This window comes from Neodiprion pinetum, chromosome 3, assembly GCF_021155775.2.
Source record: "Neodiprion pinetum isolate iyNeoPine1 chromosome 3, iyNeoPine1.2, whole genome shotgun sequence".
In the NCBI taxonomy this organism is placed as follows: Eukaryota; Metazoa; Arthropoda; class Insecta; order Hymenoptera; family Diprionidae; genus Neodiprion; species Neodiprion pinetum.
Window position 1 is genome coordinate 25,740,877 of NC_060234.1, and position 26,233 is coordinate 25,767,109.

At 37.5% G+C, this 26,233-nt stretch overlaps 3 protein-coding genes across 10 annotated transcripts in view; 1 reads left to right on the plus strand and 2 right to left on the minus strand.

The window, feature by feature from the left end:
- Positions 1-43: 43 nt before the first annotated feature.
- Positions 44-2,473, plus strand: LOC124214234 (peptidyl-prolyl cis-trans isomerase-like 3). Of its 2 annotated transcripts, none has more exons than XM_046616436.1 (5): positions 44-196; positions 284-358; positions 685-965; positions 1,067-1,221; positions 2,221-2,473. In XM_046616436.1, the coding sequence occupies exons 1-4, from the start codon at positions 194-196 to the stop codon at positions 1,191-1,193; spliced, it is 486 nt and encodes a 161-aa protein (XP_046472392.1). In that variant the 5' UTR covers positions 44-193; the 3' UTR covers positions 1,194-1,221; positions 2,221-2,473. The 2 variants fall into 2 exon arrangements, with proteins under 2 accessions (XP_046472392.1, XP_046472393.1); XM_046616437.1 differs by having other exon boundaries at positions 2,225-2,473.
- On the minus strand, positions 697-10,884 carry LOC124214228 (sarcosine dehydrogenase, mitochondrial). Of its 4 annotated transcripts, none has more exons than XM_046616426.2 (16): positions 10,625-10,884; positions 7,210-7,397; positions 6,783-6,903; positions 6,412-6,665; positions 5,326-5,538; positions 4,917-5,246; positions 4,680-4,842; positions 4,398-4,545; positions 4,173-4,311; positions 3,801-3,998; positions 3,332-3,599; positions 2,832-2,961; positions 2,463-2,719; positions 2,147-2,309; positions 1,914-2,021; positions 697-1,833 (listed from the first exon to the last, which is right to left on the minus strand). In XM_046616426.2, the coding sequence occupies exons 2-16, from the start codon at positions 7,315-7,317 to the stop codon at positions 1,677-1,679; spliced, it is 2,757 nt and encodes a 918-aa protein (XP_046472382.1). In that variant the 5' UTR covers positions 7,318-7,397; positions 10,625-10,884; the 3' UTR covers positions 697-1,676. The 4 variants fall into 4 exon arrangements, with proteins under 4 accessions (XP_046472382.1, XP_046472380.1, XP_046472381.1 ...); XM_046616424.2 differs by lacking the exon at positions 10,625-10,884 and adding an exon at positions 9,286-9,932; XM_046616425.2 differs by lacking the exon at positions 10,625-10,884 and adding an exon at positions 8,643-9,932.
- HERC2 (E3 ubiquitin-protein ligase HERC2) overlaps positions 10,037-26,233 on the minus strand; it is a 19,300-nt gene continuing 3,103 nt past the window's right edge. For 2 of the 4 annotated variants that reach the window (XM_069134144.1, XM_046616410.2), the window contains exons 6-14: positions 15,330-26,179; positions 14,896-15,219; positions 14,512-14,821; positions 13,663-14,384; positions 13,293-13,487; positions 12,953-13,196; positions 12,582-12,805; positions 12,306-12,460; positions 10,037-11,988 (exon numbers count right to left, since the gene is read on the minus strand). In XM_069134144.1, the coding sequence (XP_068990245.1) occupies positions 11,755-11,988; positions 12,306-12,460; positions 12,582-12,805; positions 12,953-13,196; positions 13,293-13,487; positions 13,663-14,384; positions 14,512-14,821; positions 14,896-15,219; positions 15,330-26,179 (13,258 nt within the window). In that variant the 3' untranslated portion in view covers positions 10,037-11,754. Of the gene's footprint in view, positions 11,989-12,305; positions 12,461-12,581; positions 12,806-12,952; positions 13,197-13,292; positions 13,488-13,662; positions 14,385-14,511; positions 14,822-14,895; positions 15,220-15,329; positions 26,180-26,233 lie in introns of those variants that run through there. The other 2 variants (XM_046616411.2, XM_069134145.1) reach the window with 2 other exon arrangements.

The following is a 26,233-nucleotide window of genomic DNA, read 5'->3' on the forward strand; positions in this document are numbered from 1 at the left end:
GATGTGAATTTGACTAGGCGCCTGCACGCTCATGGCTCCCACCACGCTCCCACACTACTCATGCTCATGTCCAATAGAACAAAAAATACAATATGGCCGATGTTTGACGTCTCTTCTGATCACAATTTAGTGTTGAACATGAACCGTTGTGATTTCGATTTGTTATGTATTTATCGACCTGTCCACGCTTAAAATGGTTATAAATTCTCTGTATTATCTCCTTTTGATGTTTACTGCAAGTTCAGCTTGAATACCTCACACATTTGTTTTTCTCATATTTCAGAGCGTGACGCTACACACTGATGTAGGTGATATAAAAATTGAAGTATTTTGTGAACTATGCCCGAAAACATGCGAAGTAAGTATGAAAATTTTTCGAATCTTCTATTGAAAAATCTCCTGCCATTAACCAAATACTCAGTTTTATTCCTTTCACTGGGACACTTCTTCATTGTATGAAGCAAAGTGACAATCAGAAGGCATATTTTTGTCTGTTTCTAATCTAACCTAGAGGTCGAAAAGCAATAAATAATCTACAAATGATACGTTACTTCAAATTATAATTAGTCATCACACGTTTTAGCATCACAATCAATAATGAAAAATTCATATCACTTATCGGCCAGAAGAATGGTCTTTTATCTCTCGTATCTGCACCAAATATTTTATTTTCTGATTCTTCAGAATTTTTTGGCATTGTGCGCGAGCAACTATTACAACGGATGTCTATTTCATCGAAACATCAAAGGCTTTATAGTTCAAACGGGTGACCCAACACATACTGGAAAAGGCGGTACCTCAATTTGGAATCGTAAATTTGAGGACGAGTTCAAAGAGGATTTGAAACACAATGCAAGAGGCCTTGTGTCAATGGCCAACAATGGACCCAACTCTAATGGAAGTCAATTTTTCATAACATACGGACCTCAACCACATCTAGACTTAAAATATACCTTATTTGGAAAGTAAGTATTAAAGAACATCTTGTGATAAAAAATGAAAGAAATACTTGTAACGGCTCGTCAGTTTGATGTAAGCAGAATTCTAAATCTCATACATTTTTCAGGGTGATTGATGGACTTGATGCTCTTGACGAGTTGGAAAAATTGCCCACTAATCCAAAAAATTTCAAGCCACTGACTGAGACACGAATCAATGGTATAACAATCCATGCCAACCCACTCGCGGGATGATTCAACTTTACAAATACTGCTTTAGAATGTAATTCCAATTTTTATCGTAGCTCAGGTAGATAAAGCATTGTGGCTTTGACAACTGTTGAATGTTACCGTTTTTTTTTTCAAAATATTTATTTGAACAAAAATGTTCGAAATAATATTAAATAAAGATTTGTTAAAAACTAATTCAGACAACTGCTGTTCTCATAAGGTTGATCACAATTCATCACCTCTTTTCTTGCTCTTTTCCTCTAACTATTATACATTTACGTTAATTCACAGCCTTTCAACTTACACATACTGTCTGTATTGCACAGTGATAGCATGTATGGTTTTACATGTTTGCTATAAATGGATTTAATGCTAAGCTTTTCTTTGTATAATTTAGCTGGTTTTGAACGAAATATTCAAAAATAATTTAATTACACCAGATTTCCGTCACAATTAAAGGAAAAAAATTGTAATCAATAATTTAGAAAATCTTAATTTGTATGTATGTTAGTCATATATATCACGTAGCCTTTTATTTTCTGGATCGAACGGACTATGTAGATGTAGTTTGGCTGGATACTTGTGTCCCATAATTTCAATTTCGTAGTTTCCAGATTCTAAGTAATGTTTCGTTACGTTCTCCCCTTCAGGATGTGTTACATATCTTGAAAATAATTATAAGTACCTTTATTTCGTGTTGTCATTCAGATCATTACAGTTTACAAGGGAATTTTTTGCACTTACCCTTGTCCAATACTGTTTTCAAGTGCAAAAGCATATTCGCCTCTCCTCAAGTACCCAACGTTTCTTCCATTTCTGTAAATCGCTTCCAAACCCCACAAAGGAATTTGCCTAAAAAATTAAAATTGGTTTTACACCTTAATACTACAAAATAAATGAAAATATTCGAGTACCATCTCTTCTATAATGATATATAATCTGAAATCTAGCTTATATGATTTTTAAATTGTTATTACGCGTCTATGAGAAAATATGCCATTTTCCTCTTGACTCCGTTTTTTCTAACATAATCTATTTTCTTCTTCCCAAGGTAGTCTCCAGATTTCCGACAGACAAAGCCAAGACCTGCTTCAATTGGATTGTCATCCATCCTGAGATCTGAGTGCCATAGGTGATAGCCTGAATCACAATGCAAAGGTATGCATTATTCGGTGCATTCTTGGGAGTATTTTAAGGCTACTTATTGAAACCAATCTAACAATGTGACTAAATAGCTATCATCGTGTATCTACTTTCATATAATTTGTACATTGACCAATAAAAGAAGACGACCTTTTTCACTACTGAGACTGTACAGTGCTCTGTACCCAGCTAATTTCATTTTATAAGCTTTTCCAGCGTCCATTATCGCATGATAAACTTCCATACATAATTGCGACGGGATATACAGCTCAAACCCAAGCTCTCCTACGAAACTTAGTCTTAATACACGCACTGAATTTCCCTTGATTTTCAAGAGCTTTGAGGTTGAGAATGGAAAAGCTGTATTTGATATATCCCCATCCACAATACTTTCCAATATTTTACGACTGAAATATTATAATATATTAAAGACTGCTGTATATTGAGTGCACTTTCATTTCGATCAATTACTTAATGTTTATACGATACGCAAGTATTCATATATTTGAATATACATACCTCTTTTTCCCCTGTATAGCGAGCACACCAATTTGTTTGGTAGCATCGTGCAAAGTAACCTCAAACCCTTTCTGTTTGACTACTTGATTCATGTGTACCCATGTTTGATATCCAGACATACCACCAGCAACTAAAATGGAATCATTAATTTCAAGTCGTGTCATTTGTATCTGTCTTTTTGTATGCTATACATCTCAGTACAAAGAATGAGATGGCAAAAACTAATCTTACAGTGAACATTTCTAGCACACCCGACTGCTTTGCTTTGAACCCCATACTGCGTTTACATTAGGCAATTTCTCTACTTTGCCAGTCATTAGTATTATTGTATTTTCATACTACCTGTAGATCATATCCAGCAACTTTGAAAGATTCACATTAATAAGAAATAAAAGTAATAATCAATAACTTGTGTATTCTCAACTGTATGAATATGCCAAGCTTCTATTGGAAAATCATAGGCAGAAATGTTTGAGTAAATAATATTTCAATATATGTACCAATAAGAAATCCTTTTCCCTTAAGAATTGGATCTACTACAGTTCCAGTTCCGCCTTCTATACATGTAACAGTACAGTCTGCTTCGACACCACCGTGTTTGTTAAGCATACAAGTATAGGTAGTCTTGTTTACTTCGCGATTAGTGTCAGCTGTAAATAGATAATCGACAGCCTTTTGAGCTTCTGGTCCACAAAGGTAGAACTTTCCAAAGTATGAGAGATTAAACAATACCGCATTGTTTCTACATGCCAGAGCTTCGTCTTTGATCTGTAAAACGTAATTATTTAGTGAATGTATATTTCAATTGTACATATAATCTATTTTTAATGTACATTCATGATTTGATAGTAATCAAATTAATAAGGTCTTCAGAAATTATGAATTTAATGAGGTGTAAAAAGGTATGAATTACTTGAAATACAATCATTATTCTGAAAGTTAATTATATTCATATCATTATACACTCACAATTCGATGGTGTTCTGGAAAATTGAATGTATAATCTTGTTGAAGCAACTCGCTGTATTTATTATTTTCATTTTTCGGTGAACCATAACTTCCATAATAATCATATGGTGGAATTGTCACAGACCCTTCAGAAAGAAACCATCCTGGTCTTTCCCATCCTTGCCGTTCTTCCATGACTGCACCTTCTTTTAAGAGAACCTACGTACAAATAGTATTTGTAACAATTCAAGTCATGATATGATTACAATTTTCACTTGTGTGTAACTGGGTACAAACTATTCCATCTTAAATCTTTCAAGATATATGTTGTTTATACAGTAAAGTAAAAAATCTATTTTTAAAATAAGTTCAAAATAGTGAAGAATATCTTACCTCATGAAATGGATCTTTATTCAAATTTCGTCCACTCAGATACTCATCATGAGGAAAAACTATACTATAATTTTTTGCATATGCTTCATGAGACCTCTCATTTGCCCAAAGAGAATCACTTGTTTGCTCTGGCGTAAATCTACAAACGGTGATTAAGAGGTTGCAACATTGTTTTTGGATTTCGTCGAAAATTTTTACACTCAATTCCAGTAGTATTTTAATTACCTTCTAATATCATAGCTGTACATGTGCTTATCTGGTCGTCCATGAATTATCCACTTTGCTATTTGATCCCCGCAGCCACCTCCCAGCATCATTCCAGCACTGTTGTAACCACAGCTGTGAAAAAATCCCATACACCTGGGATCCTCCCCTAAAATCATAGTTTGTTAACAGTGCGTTGCATTTACTATAATAAAATTTAAATATCTCATAGACATGGAAGGAATTTAAAATGTTTATTTGAAAAATAAGAGCAAGTCTCATTGTTTATATCTGTCGACTCACCTAGAATGGGTTTGTGGTCTGGAGTGAAACTCTCAGGCCCACATACAGTACTCCTTATGCCTGCCGTTGAAAATTGAGGAATCAATTCCACAGCTCCTTTAATGTGTGCGCTAAATACATTCCAGTCTAACTCATACAATGCGAAGTTGAAATCTTTTGGAACCTTGAAAGATGACAAGTCTATATATAGATATAGTTAATATACAGTTGTATGTGTAACGTAGAATTCGAACTTACGGACTGCAAAATAATAGGGTTTGACTCATAGCCTCCCATGCATAGAGACGAGCCTTGTATTCTAAAGTACATGTTTCTATCGTGGTCCCTTATATTTGGACAATTCTGTACACCTTCAATAGGTTCACTGACAACATATGCGTGTTTCATTGGAATTAAAGGTATCTGGAGACCAGCCATGTTAGATATACTTCTTGACCAAACTCCTGCAGCATTCACCACGCAGTTCGTTTTTATAATACCATATGGTGTTTCCACACCGGCAATTTGTGAGGATCCTAATTGTGTTTCTTTTTTCAGTATTCTAGTTACTGGACAATCTTGTACTACCTGCAATTTGATGAATAAATTAGGTGGCGTTCTAAAAATCTAAACATTGCTTGACGGACCGAATGTGAGAGTATCTTACCTTGGCCCCATGTTCCTTGGCATATTTTGTCAATGCGTTGCATAGCATCGCAGGGTCAACAACACCATCCTTTGGAGTGTACAGCGCCCCAAGAAATGCTTGTTCGTTCAAGTGTGGAAAAATCTTATTTGCTTCTTGGGGAGACATTAGATGTGAATCTACGCCGCATACTTTTCCTGCTGTTGCCAATCTTTTGTATTCGTCCATTCTTACCTACAAATTACATCAATACTCGTATCATCGAGTTCATTCAAAATATCAGAAATACGTTTTTCAACTTGAGAAATTAAAAAAAATTTATATGCACGTCCTTACAAAACTCTATAGCTAAAAAAAATTTATTCGCCAAGTTATAAAAAGTTGGCATGGCAAAACGGTTAAATGCCATCTTTATAATTATTCAGAAATACAAAAAAACTGACCCTGAACTGACTGAACTCTTGTGGTTCCTAATCAGTTCAAAATTCGTAAAATTATTTAACGCCACGACTGAGACAGAAAAGGACCTCACTGATATGCTCCACTTCGTACCTCCACAGGCCATACTGCTCTATCAAAATTTACGTCAATAAAACTGAGTTACTGTACTGTCCTACAGTTTTTCCATTAAAATTTGACAATTTTGTCAGCAAATTATGTTCATATTGGCACTTACACCGTTTTCGATCCCTCCCTAGCTCGCCAATTTGCTCCGTAATATTTGAAAATCTTCAACCGCATCTGAGCAGTTAAGATTCAAACTTTCGATTCATATCTGTTTCGTCGTTTTAATATCGTAATTGTGTTTGTAATCGGTATTCAACGTTAAAAAAAAATTCGAACGATCCACGAACTTACACTGGCACGGAAAAAAATAATTTTCGCAAGTCATTTTCTAGAAGGCGGATTGCTCTATCGAATCGAGGCTTAGGCCATTTGAAGAGCTTGAAAAAAAACTCTAAAACATACTTTTTGATTTCTTTTAAAATTAACTAATCATATTTTGGGACAATTTTTTCACCTTCTTGAAACATCATAATGATGTCACACAGTTTTACCGTACCACCCTTCATTAATTATGATATGAAAAATTTGAAAATTACCAACATCAGAATGAGCAATATACAGCCCTCCATTATTAATCCATCCAGGGTCTAATCCGGTTTCTGCTTCTAGACGCATTAGCAACTCTCTTGTCGTGTGCAACAATTGCATTTCCACATCGTTCGGTCTCAGTTGCCAAATCAAACCTGCGGTATGCCATGTTGTTCCAGCTGTTAACTTTGCTCGTTCCAAAAGTATTGCACTGACTCCATATTTTGCCAAGTGGTAAAGCGCATTGCAACCTGCACTACCTCCACCTTTCAAACAATTGCGTAATTTTTATAGCATATGAATAATTCAAATAAGAGTTATTAATTTGTGCAATATACACGTGCAACTCATTTAAAAATAATATATTACATAATTAAGAATACCTATCACTACTACATCTGCAAATTCAGGAACATTTATTGTTTGGCTACATGTACTATTTTCTTCTGTCGGTTTGGTCAGCAACGTTCTTTTAACGTCAATGATTGTTTTTCTGTTTCCCAGCTAAAAAATGCGGCTAATGAATTTGTGATTCAAATTCTTATCATTTTCTAGGTATGTATGCAATACATGAATTTCACGATAGTTGACAAAATACCACAGTACATTATCTATGGGTCAAAAATATTCCGTCAATGCCCTGATGCGTGCAATATTTCTGCAATGTTTGAATGAACTTTGTTGATCAAAATCAGGTAGACATCAACAACTGCTTATTTCTCAATGAAAATAAATTTAAACAATACAAATATCAGACTTAAGTTTCACTGTGAAGTAATCAATTATTGGAACAAATATTTTAATTCATACCTTAAGTGCCGCTAAGCGGATCATGTTTTCGGTTTTACTGATCAATGTCTTGAATTTTGTGCGTGACTGACCGCCAGCTTTAGAACAAACTGATTTGACAAGAGTCATGATGGATGCTCTGTTTTGTAAAATTTCTTATCAGAGGCTACGTATCATTACTCTCTGTTTTTTGCACATAATACGTCACACTGAAACACATGAACAAACATTACAGAATAATTAAATTTGGAGCTGCATTGCTGATAACTTGGCTTCATTAAAAATCAAAAGCTGTAAATATTAAAATGCTGCAATTGTGTACTTAGCTTGTTTATCACAAGCTAATTTTAGATTAAGTATCATTGAGAAGAGCTACTGGCTACACTGCCAAGTTTAGCACTCGATTTCATAAAGTTGGAATATTCCTGAATGTACACCGTATTTATTTTTGATGAATGCAACTGTATTTTTATACCTTTACGTAATTAACAAGGGTAAAGTTAAGAAGGTTGAATTGTAATCAAATCTAATTATTTTGAAACAAGTAATTATGGTATGTTGAAATAGCTGTCAGAGCGTTGATATTTTGATGTTGAAAGGGCACAATGGTAATTTCTCAAGAAGTCATATCTGTGTTACAGCAGCAATAATTCCATCAACTAATTCTTTTTCCTTTGCTGGAGAAATCAGTTATGGTTCGTTATCACGTGTACTACAATCGTTATTAGTAATTCATAATCGTTATTAGACTTACTCTCTATACAGAAGAAAATAATGGATACGGTATAACATGTATGTATGATATGTATAATATGTACAATAGCCAGACCATATTGTCTTAGCACTGATGTCATTTCTTTGATTAGGATGCAAATGTTTTCCACAGTTCCATAATAACGAAGTTCAGCTGTTTACTAATTCGAAGTTCAGAAACTTCGTTTATTATTTATTACCGAAATTGTAAATAAAACAAAATATTAAATTACCAATGTGTGAACATTGTGTTGAACTATTTTATTTTTCTAGCATTCTTACAAAGTGATGTTACAAATAAACGCACAATTGAAAGCATCACATTATTTATAATGCCATAATCATCGTATAATGCAGTAATGTCAATATTTTTTCTGTAATCAACTGGTACTGTGATCGTGTATGTAAGTCAGCACTTTGGACATACTTAAATATATATTATTTAAAAACAAACTTAAAAAATATGCCGAAGTGCAGAGATTCTATGCATATTTAGGCATTTCAAATTCAAGGATTTCGCTTAAGACCAGTTTTGAACGCGCGAATTTTGAAACACGCGGTCCAGTGTGTCAACGCTATATGTATCGGAACTTTGGACGAATAATTAAGTCATTCGTAAAAACTTTACCAAGTAAACGTATTTGCATTGGTAATTTTACTCTAATTTAAAGGTGCCTCCCACAGCTGGATGTTATACCTACCAAATTTAAGCCTATATCGTACAATGATGCGGCGCTCACGTATTCGAAGAACGAAATATTATTTTACTGCAGTTTCGCGATCGCTCGGCTTCAGAATGTGGAATTTTTTCTAACTCCGCATAGCGTTTGAATTGCCCAGTCGCTCTTTCAGTTACACGACAATTCTCAGCCACAAGCCCCGATATGCTTCATCCGTATGCTTAAAATACGAACTAGACGATGTTTAGAAGTCTTACTTGTGCATGCATGGACATACTCAGTGATGAACGCGCTGCACGGGCTCATCTAAAGTGTTTGAAAGATGGGGCAGAGGTCACGTATCTCGTCCCATATATAATTCTCGCAATAGATCCGAGACTACATCTAAGGCAATTGTGTTCAATTATATTTTACGATCTACTTATATCTCATAGTCTTATTTGATAATCATTGTGTTATATTGCTGATTATTGTGTCTTGTAATTATTACGCGGAATTTCACGCGTTCGTCTGTATTATTGACCAACGCTATTAACGCAACGGCGATTGTTTATTGAAATATTACTGTAAAATCTTTTGATATTTAGCTGTACGCCTCTAAATTAACAATCAAATTATTTCTCTCACAATTCTAACTAAAAGAAAGTTACTATTTAATTCTTACTCTGCACTCGCCTCTACACTATTGTATATACCATTATAACACGTGCGTTTCAAGAACGATTTTACAATCCGAAAATGTATTCCTCACAGCACGGTAGTACAATACGCACTGTGTATTGGATTACTGAAAAAACGTAGCAGGCGACCTTGGGAAGAGAGAAGTTGATTCTCTACCTACATATAGTGGCATGGGAACAGCTATTAGACATATGAAATATATGATGCTTTGAAAGTTGTATATGCAAAAGTCCCGTTATGTTATAATACGGTATTTAATGACGCAAAATTTCGTTTCCATTTTATAAAAGTCTCATTTCATTTTCAAAGAATTTCTCGTCTTCATATTTATTCGGTTTAGATAAAACTTTGTCCGTCGGTTTAATTATAATAACATTATCGATCGTTCCAATTTGACAATCTATTCAATTTCGTGGTGAACGTATATTTATAATAAGTTGGTTAGACGTCAAAATGATTAACATGCGCTGACCTCAATTTCGAAATAACATCACTCGTAGAAAATGAAGAATGCTATCTATAAGATATTACGCAAAGCTGAATAATTTCACAAAAATTCGTTTTGTTGAGCACAAACTGGCGATATAATGTAATATAAAAACATTTTGCACAGAAATAAACATTCAGATCAAAGCTATTCAAAATGAAAATATCTTTTCCTGTATTGATCGTTTACGAAGTAATGGGTTTACCTTCAAAATATATCTAATAGTCCAAATCATACCTACTTGGTATTCTAATATTGTATTATTTATTTTTTCCGTGAAATATAACACAATAATCTTAACAGATTGCAATGAAAAAAACTGTTTTCTTTTACAAATAATACATAGTACATCATTTTTTGGTAACACTTTGCGATAAAAAATTAATACCAGACAACAGAATTGAGACACAAAATATGAACCAGGTACAAAAATTTTTATGAGTCACGTTTCATCTAAACAGATGATTCTCTCTACTTATAACAACACCTGCGATCAAAATTTAAACTTTTCATTCTATGTAAGAATATCACTATATATAGTAAGTCCATTCAAGTACCAATTATCATTCGTTTGAAATTTTTTGTTCCTCTCTGCGTATTATTCTAGTCCTATACATCAAAAACATTTTCAGTTATCACACGTTGACAAACTCTTGAAGTTAGGAAAAACTCGAGTAAAAGATTTAAGACGAGGCTTTCCTTAATGTGAAATAAGAATGGTAAGTTTCAGAAAAAGCTCGTTACATTACTAGCTTGATGAATATAGGTGAAACTTATGTAGGTAAAGGTCATTTTTCGAAATACGTTTTAATACATGATTTGCAGGCCAACTTACGCAACAATATTTCCAGTTTAGTAAAATTTCAACATCATCTTCGAAACATCAGTCCCTGTATGGTGAGCTTGAAGAATAATGGTAGCACACAGTAGGTAACAGATTTCATAAATTAAAAAAAAACTGAAAGAATAATTTATTTATCTTTGTAACCCCCCAAATTTTTTTTGGAAACGATATCCGCGGATTATTTAAAGCTCTTGATACTGGAAGTCAAAGTTTTCTAAAGAAGATGTAAATACTGGAGTGTTTCTATATATATATATGTTGTAAAAACAATAGAGCTATAACTTCTGTTATTTAAGTATGTGTTACAGAAGTTATAGCTCTAGTGTTTTTACAATATTTGCTCACTTTTAAAGAAACCATGTAACAAGAGTAATTCAAATATGCAGAAGGCTCACGTATAATGCAGAATTTATTCTCTACCTCAACTCGTTTCTAACTGTAACATGTGACTAGTATTTTAAATTGAAAGTACATCATCCAGATAATTGAAATAAATAGTTTCTATCATAGAGTTTTAACCCATGACAAGCTGATTTGCGAGATCAACACAATTTTTTAGCTAATCAGCAATCATAAGACACTGTTTATAACAACATGATATTTCAACAGCAAAAATTATACGTATGTATACAGAACAATAAACCGAGTGTCATAATAATATAGATTATAGCTCGTTAGTGTCAAATACATATTCATAGTATTTTCAGAAATAACAACAGATAATCTTACTTTCTGCACAATATGTACAAGGCATTCATTCGTACGAAGGAATCACATTAAATTATCAGACGATTAAAAGCAAATTAGGCCGGTTGTGAAGTACATAATCAAACGCCCCAAGTTTTTAATGTTTTCACAATTGTGTCTAAAATTCAATCTACGTTGAACGAAATTTAAAATTCACGAATGCCTTGTACTTCCACATACATTCAATATATCACAAATAATTTTACTCACTAGAGCACAACATGAAAAATAATTTCTAAGGCCCGAATCAAAATAATAAATGTTGAAATAAATCATTCTTTCTTCAAATTGTTATCATTGCACAACATTCCAACCCTATGCAAGCTTTTCACCTTATACTACACTTAGGATCGCGTAAATTCATCGCTGACGAGTTACAAAGACGTGTGCTCTTCACTAGCAATACTATCTGTATCTTCTACGTCTGAATTTGTAGCTGCCTGAACCCGTGCATATTCATCCGTATCGATACTCTTACAAAAATGTATGGCGTATTTTAATTTTTGACGTAGTACTGGCTTGCAAGAATATCTCGGCATTTTTAATAAAAAGAAACACGTGTAACTCTCTGGAAGGAAATGATCTGGAGGACTGTATTTGTCGAGTACCTAAAAATAAGAAATATGGGTTAAGCATCCTAGTTACGTATAGATGAAGAAATTTCATAATAACACTGACAGAGCCTTTATAATTAGTACTACTCAAGTTTTAGTACAGTGATTTTATAAATCATTTGTAGTTGGAATCGATAAATCCATTACGGTTCAATTTAAATCGTTTAATTTCATACTATAATTATCTGACCAATCGATCATGAAGGTAACTTTTCTCATCATGCAATATCCATAACCAAAATTCTGAGAACGGCAAAAAGAGTATAATAATATACTATATTTATTATTATATTAGAACTATCAATTCATACCTGTAAAACAAAGTCTCTTCCTCTGAAATCAGCAATTGTGCGTGGCAGTCTTGTTCGACCCCAGACAAATCGAAGAAATAGTGATCTTTCTTGATTTGAAAACTCTTCCATAACTTCCCAAAACCACTGAATTAGTGGTGCAGTTCCATCTACGCCTAGATTATGAATAGAATTTTTTCTCAGCTCTTTATAATATTGTCAAATCGGCATTTCAACAGACTGTGACAGTTAGGTATAAAATTGCAATGCAATTTCATGCACGTATTGAAACAGTACCTTTATAAGTTGCTACCGATTTCAACAGGCTAAGTGGAATGTCTGGACTTCCACAAACCATTGTTTCCAACTCTACTCCACTAAACAATGCTAGAAGAGGAACAGGCACTACTTTAGACATTCCTTCCCTGACAGCAGCTATTTGAGTATCAAATTCGTGAAGTCTGTAGTTCAATGCTAATCGGACATACTCATGTCGATTTTCAGGAGTTATTTTTCGGTATCTGGGAAACAGGAGAAAAAAAAATTAACATTTGCCGAAGCTATGAAGATAGACTGCAGCGTATTTATGGTAAAAGAACTTTTTGATAAACTAAATAAACGATAAGAATCATGGAATACATATTATATAAAAAAAAGTATTCGTTTACCTATTTGACAATGGCACATCAACACCAACAGCAGATGGAGTAGAGAATGGCATTTCTAGAGTTTGAAATACTTTTTCATCTGGATCCATGTCTCTGATACATAGTAGTCCAGGAACATAGTCTCTGTCAACCTCGGTAAGATCAGCAGGGGTTAAAGAAATTCCAGCAAGTTGTTTCCATACTGGTTCCGCTAAATTTAAGCTTAGCGGGCTCCCAGTTCTAATAGCGATGCCTATCAATATTCCTGCAAAAATGATGAGAATATATTAAATTTGAAAATGAAAGATGGTACATAGTCCTACATTAAACATTAGTGAGAATGCAAGACTAATGAAGTTACCTAAAAATTGGAACATGTTTATATGCAGATCAGATGTAGCCAAGGGATTCAATAAGAAGCAATCTCTGTTAGTTCCATTGTCTTCACGACCGTTAGGTGTAGGAATAAGTAGTGGTAGTGATCCATTTTGAAGTTCATCACACATTTCTGCAATACTTTCGCTGTATCCCCCTCCACAATCATCAACACTTTCACCTGTTGACATAAATATAAATTAGCTGTCATAATTGGAGAAATTTATAAATAGAGCTACTTTGCAACATAGAATACTAGTAACTGACTGTTGCAAAGAAAGTGATGTTGCGTGTGAATTAATCAAAAATGGTATGAAAATTATTTAACTATTTATCTATTTTAATTATTTACTCACCAACAAATTTAACTTTCCAAACTCTGTGTGGCAGAAATAAAACATCCTGTGTTAGCAACGGCATCTTAGAAACCATTTGTCCAAATACAGATTTTATCCCGTCAGGTCCAGCAAGACCTCCTTTACTCCTTGCTCTCTTTACTTGAATTCGATTCAATTCAATAACAGGTCCATATTGTCTATCTCTGACCATCGTAGCTTGGACAACTTTCCGAAACGTAGCTTCCTTAATACTATATACTAGCATAGGCGCTAATTTATTTAATCCAATATGTCCGGTTGTTTGGAACATAGGTAAGGATGGACAAAGTAATTCAGCAAAGTGATGTAATAATACTAATCTATTGTGCAGGGCAGAAAATGGTAGGTCCTTAACAACATCATATTCCATAGGTGTTGTGGCTGGCAGTCGGCTTTGGGGAGCTTTTGTAGTGCTCCAGGCTAAAGTATGGGCGCTGCCACATGCAACTCGGGTTATTTTCTTGCCCTGTAAGGCATGAACAAGCCTGGGTCTTTGCAAAGCATTTGTTGTACCGTCTCCTAGTTGCCCCTCGTCATTGTCACCCCACGTAAATACCTCTCCTTTATCAGAACATGCTACACAATGGAGAGAGCCTGTTGCAATAGAGATAATTTTTTTCCCTTGCAGAGCTGCAACCTTTCGAGGCCTTCGGACATGATCATCTGTACCATGACCCAGGCGATGGTAATCCCCTTTTCCCCTGCACAAATGTTGTGAATAATGTAACTACATTTTTTATTTTAATTGCTTTTAGTAAAGACTAGACCCTATTTTCCCCATTTTTTCGGAAAGCTGAATTCATAAAAGAGCCTTTTACTCTTAATTACCACGTATATACAGCCCCTGATCGCGTTAATGCAACCGAGAACTGGCTGCCACATTCAACTTTAATGACACCTAACCCGGCAAGAGACTCAATTTTCATCGGTACTTTACATCCATCACTTCCACCTCTACCAAGTTTCCCATAGTCTCCATCACCCCAACTCCAAACATTGTCATCATCGGTAACGCAAAGTGTTTGTGCATCCCCACTGCCACAAGCTACATCAACCACTTTGTATCCCTGTAATGCTGAAACTAATTTTGGTCTCAGCTGATCGTCGCTGTCACCGTGGCCCAAGCGCCCATATCTCCCTGAAAATGTAACGATTAAGTTATGTCAAACGCACACAAGAGGGGAATCCACGCTACTGCTTATATTATTATACCTTTTCCCCAAGTATATAGCCAGCCAGCATTAGTTATAGCTGCACTATGGTGACCTCCACAAGCAATATCAACAATTTCCATACCAAGTAATGACTCAATTAATTTTGGTCTGTCGTAAGATAATTTATTGCCGTGTCCTAATTTTCCATCTTCACCCTCACCCCAGGAATAGACATGGCCTTCTGAACTCAAGGCTAAGCTATGCTTTCCTCCAGAATTAACGGCAACTTTCTTGACAAAAACATGTTGAATTGATTCTAATAATGTCGGGGTCAAAGCTGAGTCTGTTCCACCAATGCCCAATCTCCCAACTGCACCATACCCTAAAATGTAAATTTATATTTGTAGCAGTGTAGATACTGCACAGATGGAAATGGATACTTCATGTGCAGAATATTTTCACTTATTTTCTATTTTTAAGCATTTTGCTCACCTGTTGCATAAATTTTTCCATCTGCGGTTACTGCCATCAGTGTCTGTTCTCCGCCAGCCAGTTGTACAGGTCGCAATGCTGACAAGCTCTCACACGGAGACGGCAATTTTATCTTTGCACCTTCCAAACCCCCTAGTTGCCCTCTATGATTATGCCCCCAGCCATAAATGGCGCCAGACCCATCCCATGATAATGTCCAATCTTCAGGTCTTCTATTCAGCCATAACAATAACTGTTCGTCGTGTTCTTGTTTAAAATAATCATGATTTTCGTGATCTTTTGTAGTACCATCACCTTCAGTTGTCATCTCATTTATTCTCTTAGTTACCTCAATGCAAAACGGCTTGGGTAATAGAGTTCTATTTATTAACGATTTTGCTACTCTAGCTGCAAGGCAATATCTTCTGAACCATGACCACTTATGCATTTCTGAACAACATGGCATCGCATCCAGTTCTAAATCACAGGCCAGAGCTATAAGTACTTTGAAAAAATCACTGTGCATTAGTTGTTTGCCACCTCTCACTGCAGGGTCCTCATACTCATATTGTCTCAATAAAGCTTGTGGCAAAGAATCCAATAATGTCGATAATGTATCTTCTAGTCGAATACCAGGCCCATTTAAATATACAACCTGCAATTTCTTCAACGCCCACATCCTTTGTGAAGCAGTCAAGATACTCAACTGACTGCATTGCGCTAATGTAGCCGCTAATCTTGTAACAATATGTCTGTCGGTATTTGATACACTGTTTCCAAGTAAACATTCAGCTAAAGCTATGGAAGGTTGAGATAGCACAGCTCTATCTGAACCTAATTCATGCGGTGCCAATGTAGCCAAAACAGGGTGCACAGTAAATCGCCATCCCCATCCATTCACTGAGCCATCGGAAGAAAATCTCCACCGTAACTCGTCGCCTTGGACTCTAATTTCAGCTGCCCATTCGCTCCACTCTCGACCAGATTTAATAGCAAGCACACGACCTGTAGCATCCATTATGGTAAGTGGATCGTGTCGTCTCTCCGTTGAGCACTGACGATCAAACTCTATTCTCAGTGCTTCGGCCCCTGGGATTTTTACATTTCCTGTCAATGTGGTGTCATCAATATACGGATGTGTTGTTTCTTGAACAATAACCTGTGGTGTCATATTCAAAGAGTTAGAATTAGCTGCAGTGTCTTCTAGCTCTGTCACACAAAGTTCCAGCAGCATATTGGCTATTTGCCGATTAGAATTTCCCAATGCCACCAATACTGATGAAATTGTTTCCTTCGCACCTTCACAAACGCGATTGGCGACTGCCAACTTTAACAAGTCAACTAACATTCTTGCATCATCCTCTGTCAATGTTGATGTAAATTCGTCCAAACCAGGTTCAGTAGTATGTCCGTCTCCTACAACTTGAGCATTCGATGTGAGTGTAGCAGCTATTACACTCATAGCACTGGTTGACATTTTTGAAGCTTTTGATGATAAACTTGCTGAACTAGACATAGAAGGGAAAGTTGCTAAGAGGCATTCTTCTGATTCTGGTGTAGCCCTGGTACTTGAAACAATGTTTGCAACTTCAGCAACATTAGCAGGCGCTTCACCCCCACCTTGGGCTATCTCTCCAACATTTTGGTATACTGTATGACCATGCCCTATGCTAGAGCTCATTGTACCTTCTGGAGGAGTATCTGGACTAGACACCGTTCCGTAGGATGCTAGTGTAGTATGACTGTGTAAGGCGATTACAACAGCTGTTCTTGCCTGCATGATGTGAAGAGCATTTATTACATGCTGCAAAGCTTGCTGCTTAGCAACATTACTCTCCAATGAGAGTATAATGTGTGACAAAGAAGGTCGGACGCTCTTTGATGTTGCATTGGTGTTTGATTCATTTGTATCGAAGAAACCAAGAGTTGCTTGACCCAAAGGATCCTTGTCAGTCGGAAATGTTACAGGTTCTTGATTACTAGTAGCTGGTTGATCAGTTAGAACCCATGCAACGCTGTGACTAGATCCACAAGCCACTCTGTTCACCTTTGCATCCTCCAAACCGTGTACCATAGAAGGTTTTCTATTAACAATAGTTGTGCCGTTTCCTTGTTGCCCATGGTCGTTGTCTCCCCATGCATAAACTTGTCCAGTATCAGTTACTGCTAAACAGTGCAAGGCCCCGACAGCTACATGAACAACTTTCTTGCCACGCAGACCTTCCACAATTGTGGGCTTTCTAATATGATGATCATTTCCATGCCCCAAACGAAAGTAATCTCCTTTACCCCATGTCCATACTTCTCCATATTTTGTAAGAGCTAGTGAGAATTGTGCTCCACATTCTACTTGTATTACACCTAAGCCATTCAACCTATCAATAACTAAAGGTGTATAACATCCGTCACTACCACCACGACCCAATTTTCCAAAATCTCCATCGCCCCAAGAATATACAGACCCATCTTCAGTTAATGCCATTGTTTGCGCATCTCTGCTCCCACAAGCTACTTGAACAACCCTCTGCCCAACCAGTGCTTCAACCAATTTAGGCCTGAGTTGAGAATTTGTGTCCCCGTGTCCCAATCTTCCATATTCTCCCAAGCCCCAAGTATATAACTCTCCATTACTTGCAATGGCAGCTGAGTGCCCTGATCCACAAGCTACATCTCTAATTCTTCTAGACTTCAAGGCTTCGATGAGTCTTGGCTTGTGTAGAGACAAGTGGTTACCATGCCCCAACTTTCCATCTTCGCCTTCGCCCCATGAGAATACTTTTCCATCCATTGTCAAAGCTAACGCATGTTTACCGCCGGAATGTACTGCAACTTTTTTAATTACGTACTGACTTAAGAATGGTATGGGTCTAGGCTCATACACATTATTATTATCTCCTAACCCAAGCCTACCATTTGTGCCCTCACCACAGGCATACAACTTTCCTTCTTGACTAACAATGAATAGTGTTTTACTGCCGCCTGCAATATGGATTGGTTTTAACTGAGATAAAACCTCACTGTACACTGGGAGCTTGACCTTAGACCCTTTCAGGCCACCGAGTTGGTCTTTGTCATTTAATCCCCACACATAAACAGCCGAATGCTGGTGCATATCTCCTGTGCGCTGAGTTGTGAGTTGTTCTTGAACAGCTTCCCAATCAGATGCCAAAAATGAAACCGATGTTGCCAGCTGGTTTTCAAAAAGTTTCTTTCTACCCACTATATGCAGACCATGTATTTTACAGTCAATGCCTCCATTGCGACACTGTTTTATTGATATTTCAACGCACGGGTAGTATTCTCTCAAATCTTGGATTAGAGTGACGATTTTATCGGTATTTCTCACAGTAATCGTTGCAAGTTCTAGTAAACTAGCAAACGAATCACCCGCACTTACTACAATTAAACATGGCATATAACTACTGTCCTCTGGGTTCACAGTCATTTTCAAAGAATGTATCAAAATTCCAGGGAGCATTTCTAGTCGAATCCAATGCTTTCCTTGTGATCCACAACTTTGCCAATATTTCCCAGAACCATCTACCAGTCTGGTAGCCCAAGTTTCGCGGGATGAAACATTCAGAGTTCTAATGCATTTAGACCAGTTTTCTATTAATGCTGGTTCAGATAAATCTTGCCGGTGGTATCGCCCTGGTTTTCCAGCATAAACTGCTGCAGAGCCTGGTTCAGCAATTCTATTGAAACCGTGTCTGTGTGACCGTTTTGTATAAAAACAATTTTCACATAGGTTGTAATTTTCACAAGGCTTACATTTGAATCTTGGTCCCGAAATTGGTGATAGATGGCAGGAATCACAAGAGACCGCATGGTGATACGATGGAACTCTCTCCATTTCTGCAGCACATCCAGTCCAACTGCTTTGTTGTGGAAAATCGACAGATACGTCATGCCCATTGTTAATTATCCCAGTAACTACACCTACGCTCTGATGATTAACCGAACCCCACTTGTACTTGGGTATTGCAATCGCTGCTTTAACTCTCACTTTATCTCCAACTTTCAATGCAGGTAAACCAGGTAAAGTAGGTGGATGTCCTAAAAGTTCAATGTGAATGAATCTAACCCAATAAGTGCTACCTTTTCGTTGCCACGCAACCTGGACATTTAGATCATGCAAACCTTCTGGGTCAATTTTCACAACTTGCCCAACATCACCATAAGCAACTTCTTCGTAACGCTTGCAACAGCGAACAAACATGCCAGCTGTTACATTATCACGAATGTAAATGGCGTATTCGTCAACTGATAAAAAATCAGCACGTTGCATGTAAGCCTGTGGGGGAGGTGCTCCCACTTCATGAGCCGATGTAGTATCGTCTACCTCTTCACTTATAGAAACATCAGAATCTGACAAAGGTTCAACACTTGATATCGTTTCCGTGTCGCTACATCCAGCATCAGGATTTTCAAGAAGCCAGCCTACTACTGTTTCTGGTGTAATGTTTGCTTCTGCAATACTTAAGCTTTTTATGGCCATTTCAGCACTCTTTTTATGGAAACCCATTTCTATTAACTGTGTTACCAAAGGACTGCTGGGGGGGCAATTCTTTTTTGCGCCGCCCTTACAATGTCTCAGTTGACTTGACGTTAATGATGCTAGTGAACATTCAGATGTGGGGGTTGCAGGTTCTGATGCGAGTCCAGGAAGTTGAATCGGTGTGTGTTTTAATTCAGATGTCAAATACTGTGACACTGCCAGAGCTGCCACTTCCAATTCTTCACGGGTAAATATTGGTTTCAATGGTTGAGGTTTAGTAGCACGAATTAGCATCTCTTGTAAAAGAACGGTTTGATCTTCTTCGCTTTCGACGATTGGGCATTTTAAAACTCGTCTTAAAAGAGTTTGATGAGAAAGAAGAGCTTTCCCAGCATTAAGAGCTGCCAATTGTTGTTGCTGAGTACGAAGTACTGATGCATTAACAACACCTGCTATAACTGGCATAGAACCAGGGCGTCTATCTATGGCACAATGGCCTAAAAGTAAATTGGCCCAAGTCATGAGCAAGTGTTCTGTCATGGGCATTTGATCCAAGCGAAAATGTTCGTGAATATTCTTCACTGCAGATAATGGTAGTTTCTTTTGTATTCCAGTGTCACGCATTTGTACTAATAACTTGGAATGTTGGGTAACCTTACAAATTGTTCCAATTTGTCCTTCAGTCTCAATCATACCTCCAATTCTTGGCTTATTGTCCAAACCTCCGACGACCGAAAGCGATGCTATGACAGTTTGTTGTATAGCGAGGCTATTTTCACCATCATTTTCATTCATTTGTATGTGAAACAAAGGTCCATCATTTAGAAGATCTGAAGCTAAAGCAAGTTTCGCGGTAAGAAATGTATTTAAAGTGGCGTTCCAGCCAGGTAGAGGATGCAAGTTACGAATCAAAGAGATGATTTCTTCAGCTATGGTTGAACTGCGCGCAGCAGTCAGGGATACTCGACATTTATTCATTCGAATCTCTGTATTCGATCTTGTGTCAATCATGAGTGTAATTTGCCCTAAGAGTTTAAATATCTTGTCTAAAAATGAAATCATTTCTGGACTTTCTTCACTCCATGAGGGTAATACAACTTTTAACAATCTTAGTGCCATAATTTGCTTCTGCAGATCTATGTTATTCTTTTCCTCAATCATGCTCAGCAATAAATCAACCCATGGCTGAGTGCTTAAAGCTCTACATAGCATTGGTGAGTTGGCCACTGCTCTTAGAAGGCCCAGACTAGCCCAAGTTTCATGATGGTCTTTAGCCAACAAAGTTCGCGTGCCAGAATCTGGCTTATTGGCAGCTGATATAATTTCTCTGATGACAGATGCCAGGAGCTTTATGGCGGATGGTTGAACTCTGTTGGCTTCTATTCCACAAGAAAGTAAAATAATACGAAATAGCGCACCAGATGCAGCTTTAAGGTACATGGTGGGATGTAGATCGTTTATTCCATCTCTGTAAACCTTGTTCGCATCCAGTGGGGACTCACTATCTGTATCACTGTCAGGTGGTGTAGGTGGCTCAGCTAGTTTCAAATCGTATTTACCCTCCTTGCCCATTCTGTAAGAATTCGTATTTCCATTATCCCATTGCACTCGAATCCAGCCATCTTCGCCTAATTCTCCCACAACTCTACCTTCACCAGGAGGTGGTCCGTCTTGGTCTCCCCACTTCCAATCGACGCCGCGCACAACTCGTGTACCAATTTTCATTAATGCAGCTAGTTCTGATCCGTTTAATGTCACTGCAGGTGGTTTAGTTTTTTGAACCGAGTCTTCATAAATGGCAGTAAGTTCCTTAGGTTTCAACATCTGAGTAGGTAGCGAAGGTCCAATTTGTCTGAGCAAAGTCAAGATGCTAGACAGTAATCCAGAATTTACTAATAATCCAATTTCATTAGCATGTTGATAACCGGTCAACATTCCTAGAATCGTTAGCAAAAATCTTGCTCTTGGTAATTTTCTGAGCCAGGTATAAGTACCTTGGTTCAAGCTACTTTTTCCGTCAGCTTTTGATTTATATTTTAGTTCGGTTTGCACAATGTGTTCTCTTAATGTTCTAATTGCCCAAATTGTAACTTCAGATTCTGCCAAAATTATCTTTGATTTTTGATAAGGAGTCACAAGTTGAATATTGCTCAAACAATGGGTGATCCCTGTATTATTGGTTTTATCATTATCAGTTAGTCCAAGCCATCCATTAAGCAAAGGGTATTTAACGGATGTTATTAGGTAATCTTTTTTCAACAGTTCTTGTATCATTAGGATTCCCTGCTCTCGCATCTTAACTCGTTGAACTTGACAATACATCGCTCTACGGAGAGTTTCAACATCTCCACCTTCTTCGGTTGTTGCAAAATTAATTATACTTGTCATCAGCACGCCAGAGTCAATAGCCAATGGGTGGTATTTAACTTTTTCAGCTATCTGCATTATTACTTTTGTTAAGTCTGGGGTATCATGTGGTTTAGGTGGCATTATTGAGGCAGGCATTCCAGTTTTCGGTGATAAATCTTCATCTGACTTATTTTTTGCTTCAGCATTTTGAATGGAAGTATTTACTATATCTTCTGGTTTGGCTAGAGAGTCTTTATTCGATCGGATATCTGACAGCAATGATTGTACAGCTTTTTTAAATCGTGGAAAAGTATGCAAAAGTTTCAAATCCTGCAGAGCTTTGACTTCGTAGCTTGTTGCTGGTCTGACTTCGTACAATAAGAATCTACACCTTTCTTGTGCCGGTGCACAGACTTCTTTGTAACTTCTATTCTGCAATTGCCTGGATCTGATCAAATTCCACTTTGTTTGATGTATTGCCCTTATCATATCAATCAGAGGTTTAGTCAACTTAATATTTCCATCTGTCAATTCTTGGTCAACCAATGCAATAACTTGATATCCTAGAGCAAGATGTTTTATTATAACTGCCATGAGAAGTCTTCCAATCTCTTCAACTGGATGATCACCGCAAAAATCAACATGAGATAGTAGATTATTCATTTTACTGTATTTATCAACTATGGATAAAAATGCTTGAACAAAAGTGTCTGTTTTATGCGTTTCCGCTAAGGCTTGAATGAATGCAGCTATTCTGTCTTCCATTAATCGTTGAGGTTCATCTTTGGTACATATTGGTACTAGTGGTTCGGTAGGGGAATTGGCAGCTGTGGAATTGTTACTTCTTGCTTCACCTTTCTCTTCTTCGTATGGATTCGGCGGTTGCATTATTTGTAATCCCCCTCGTAGAAAATGAGCGTTAACCCAAATTCCTGCCTCTTCTTCTGCAGGCTGGATGGATAAGCTCTGGCGCATTTTGTGAGCGTGTAAGCCTAAGAGGAAGCTCAAGGCTCTTTCCATATCCAATAAGCACGAACAGACATCGGTTTCTTCAATTGTAAACTGTGTGGTATCAGTCTCGGCATGGCAATAGCATCCCACAAAATATGAGTCCATCATATTTTGAGCTAACTGAGAGTGAGGTGTACTTAGAAACATTGCAGTCGCATCTCTACCTGCATACCTTTGGAGCAATTCCGGTGCACACGCGCCCTCGTATCTGAAATCCTGAACGTCATAAACTTTGTCCTGTATTACTATCCACAGACCCCCATCACGATTGTGATTCTCCAAATCTGCCCATCTGATTAATGATGGCTCATCATGCACTGGAATTTTGTTTCCGTGCTGGGGTGCAATTATACCTGGCCACGACAAGTCATCCGCATCATCCTTTTCGAGGGTCGGAGCTAATCTGTTAAATTTATCCAAAATATGTAGAATAGGAGATAGTACCTCCATCCAATTCATATTACGCAGTAACATGGGGTAATCAACTTGTAGAAGAATCAAGCAAATGATCAATTCTGGGAGTAGAATATTCACAATATCACCTTTTATGATGGATGCTACAAGCGCAAAATTTTTAGTACTGGTAGCAGCAGCTTCATTCGCTAAAGGTAACGTCTCTGTAACATGGTTGCACACTTGGCAAATATACTTTTTCAGAAGTGATTCGGCCCCAAGCATCTCTTGATCCTGGGGATTCTCTGAGCTATTTTCATGGATGCATTGATACAATTGAGCTATCAACAGACGCTGAAATCTCAGTAATAAGTTTATGCTTGGTGAATTGTCAAGTTTAGGGGCATTTTGATTTCTTGAAGATTGTTGCAGGGTTTGAAATTTAGACTGGCTGATACAAGATCCATTTCTTATCAATTGCTTTACTAGTTGAAGTAACGGTATTGTAACATTATGTTTTTCTGAATTGAATTCTTTCGCTTGTTTACTTTCTACAGTCTTTCCAACACTAGAAACAACAGGGAATTCGCTATGATCCGAAACGTCTGCAACCTCTGCTTTTATTGCTGCTTTCAAAGCGAATTCTAATCCACCATCAGCCATCAAACTCGACACTAATAGATCAGCCATAAACTGTTGCCCTTTATTCGTGTTCGATTGCTCCAATCCACTGGAATTTGGCAAAAGTCCAGACAGCGTTTTTGCACGCTCGTTAGCTGTAGGTAACAAAACACTCCATCCTGTTTGTAGAACAGCCTGAGCTGCCTCTTGCATTGTAGCTAATATTCCTGCACTGCTCGCAAGATGAACGCACCGTTGTTTCAGTGAATTCAGTAATTGAGTGTTTCCAAGACCAACAGTTTTACTGTCAATGTTATGTGTAATCATTGTGTGCAGTTGTAGCCTCAATAAATTTAAAGCAGCCACGGCCAAACATTCACGGTCCTGTGTTGGCGGTCTAGTTCCTGGTAAGCCCTCGCAAGATTTAGCCAGTAAAGTATCCAAAAGTTGAAATGTATCTTCACAAACATCAACAACAAAGGCAACTTTACTTGCTACTGACCACGTTGACCTCATTGACCAAGCAAAACTTTGGGTAGGACCACAAACTAGTCCAATGACACTTTTACCCGTTAGTGCTGAACACAAAGTTGGTTCTGGAACTGTCGTACCTAAACCATGATCGATTTGTCCATAATCATTTCTGCCCCAGCCATATACTAATTGATCTTCAGTCAATGTTAGCACATGTACATTTCCAACAGCTAGATTTTTCACCTTCTTGCCTTGCAAACCTTCAACTAATTTCGGGTATCTAACGTGTTCTTCGTTACCATGTCCTAAACGATAAGTATCTCCTTTTCCCCAGGTATAAACTTCGCCATAAGCTGTTAGAGCAGCAGAAAATTGTCCGCCACAAAATACTTTTACAACATTTATATCCAACAGCTTGTCAACAATTTTGGGTGTTTTGGTTCCATCCGAACCACCTCTGCCAAGTTTCCCATAATCTCCGTCACCCCATGAAAACACAATTCCAGAATCAGTGACGCATAATGTTTGTGAATCACCACTGCCACAGGCAACATGTACGACCTTGTGACCATTGAGAGCTGTTACCAATGTTGGCACTGAAATATCGTCACAATTGCCATGTCCTAGCCTTCCATAATTTCCTCTTCCCCAGGTGTATAAATCTCCGTTTGCAGAAAGTGCCGCAGAATATGTACTGCCACAGACAAGAGACGTTATTTTCTTATCAGTTAAAGCATCTATCACTTTTGGCTCATCATAAGAGGTGTTGTCACCATGTCCCAATCTACCACCATCACCGTTACCCCAAGAATATACCAACCCATCTTGAGTTAGTGCTAAATAATGTTTACCATCTGAATGCGAAGCAATCATCGCAACAGGCACCTCGGAAAAACCATGGACTCTTTGAAGATACTGTGTATCGGAACCATAGTGCATCATGTAAACTTTTCCCTGTGATGATAGAGTCATCAATGCTCTTTCGGAACAGCAGAGCTGCTTGACTCCTCGTTCCGCAATGGTGTCACAGTAAAACGGTGATGTACCATTTCCTAGTTTCACTCCACCCCAGGCTAAAACTTCTTGATACATTTGAGCTTGATTCTTAGAGAACCCTCCAGAAACAATAGGAGGTAACAAAGGACTAGCCAAGCGACTTAAATGGCTCATTATTATGACCGCAGCTTTTCGCAAATCTACAGCAACTGTATCATCTTCTGGTAGTCTTAAATGTTTTAATAGAACTTCACAAGGGCCGGGTGTGGCTATTTCATTCACGGTATGTCTTGGTTGAGGTATAGCTTCCAGCCGTCGTAATAAAGGAATGAGGGGCGCAGATGTACCAGACGGCATCACACGGTTGTCTTGATGCTTTGTTTTTCCACTGAGATAAAGTAACAGAATAACGGCATCTAGGAGACTCGATAATGTGCCTTTCTGTGTCGCAAGTTCCAGTAATAAGCAAAGTGCTGTATGTTGATCTGAGACTGGAACTGGGCACCATGACTTCCCAGCAACCACGTCCCTGACAAACATAAATTGAGAAAAAAAATTATCTACATTTATTTTGCATTTTTTG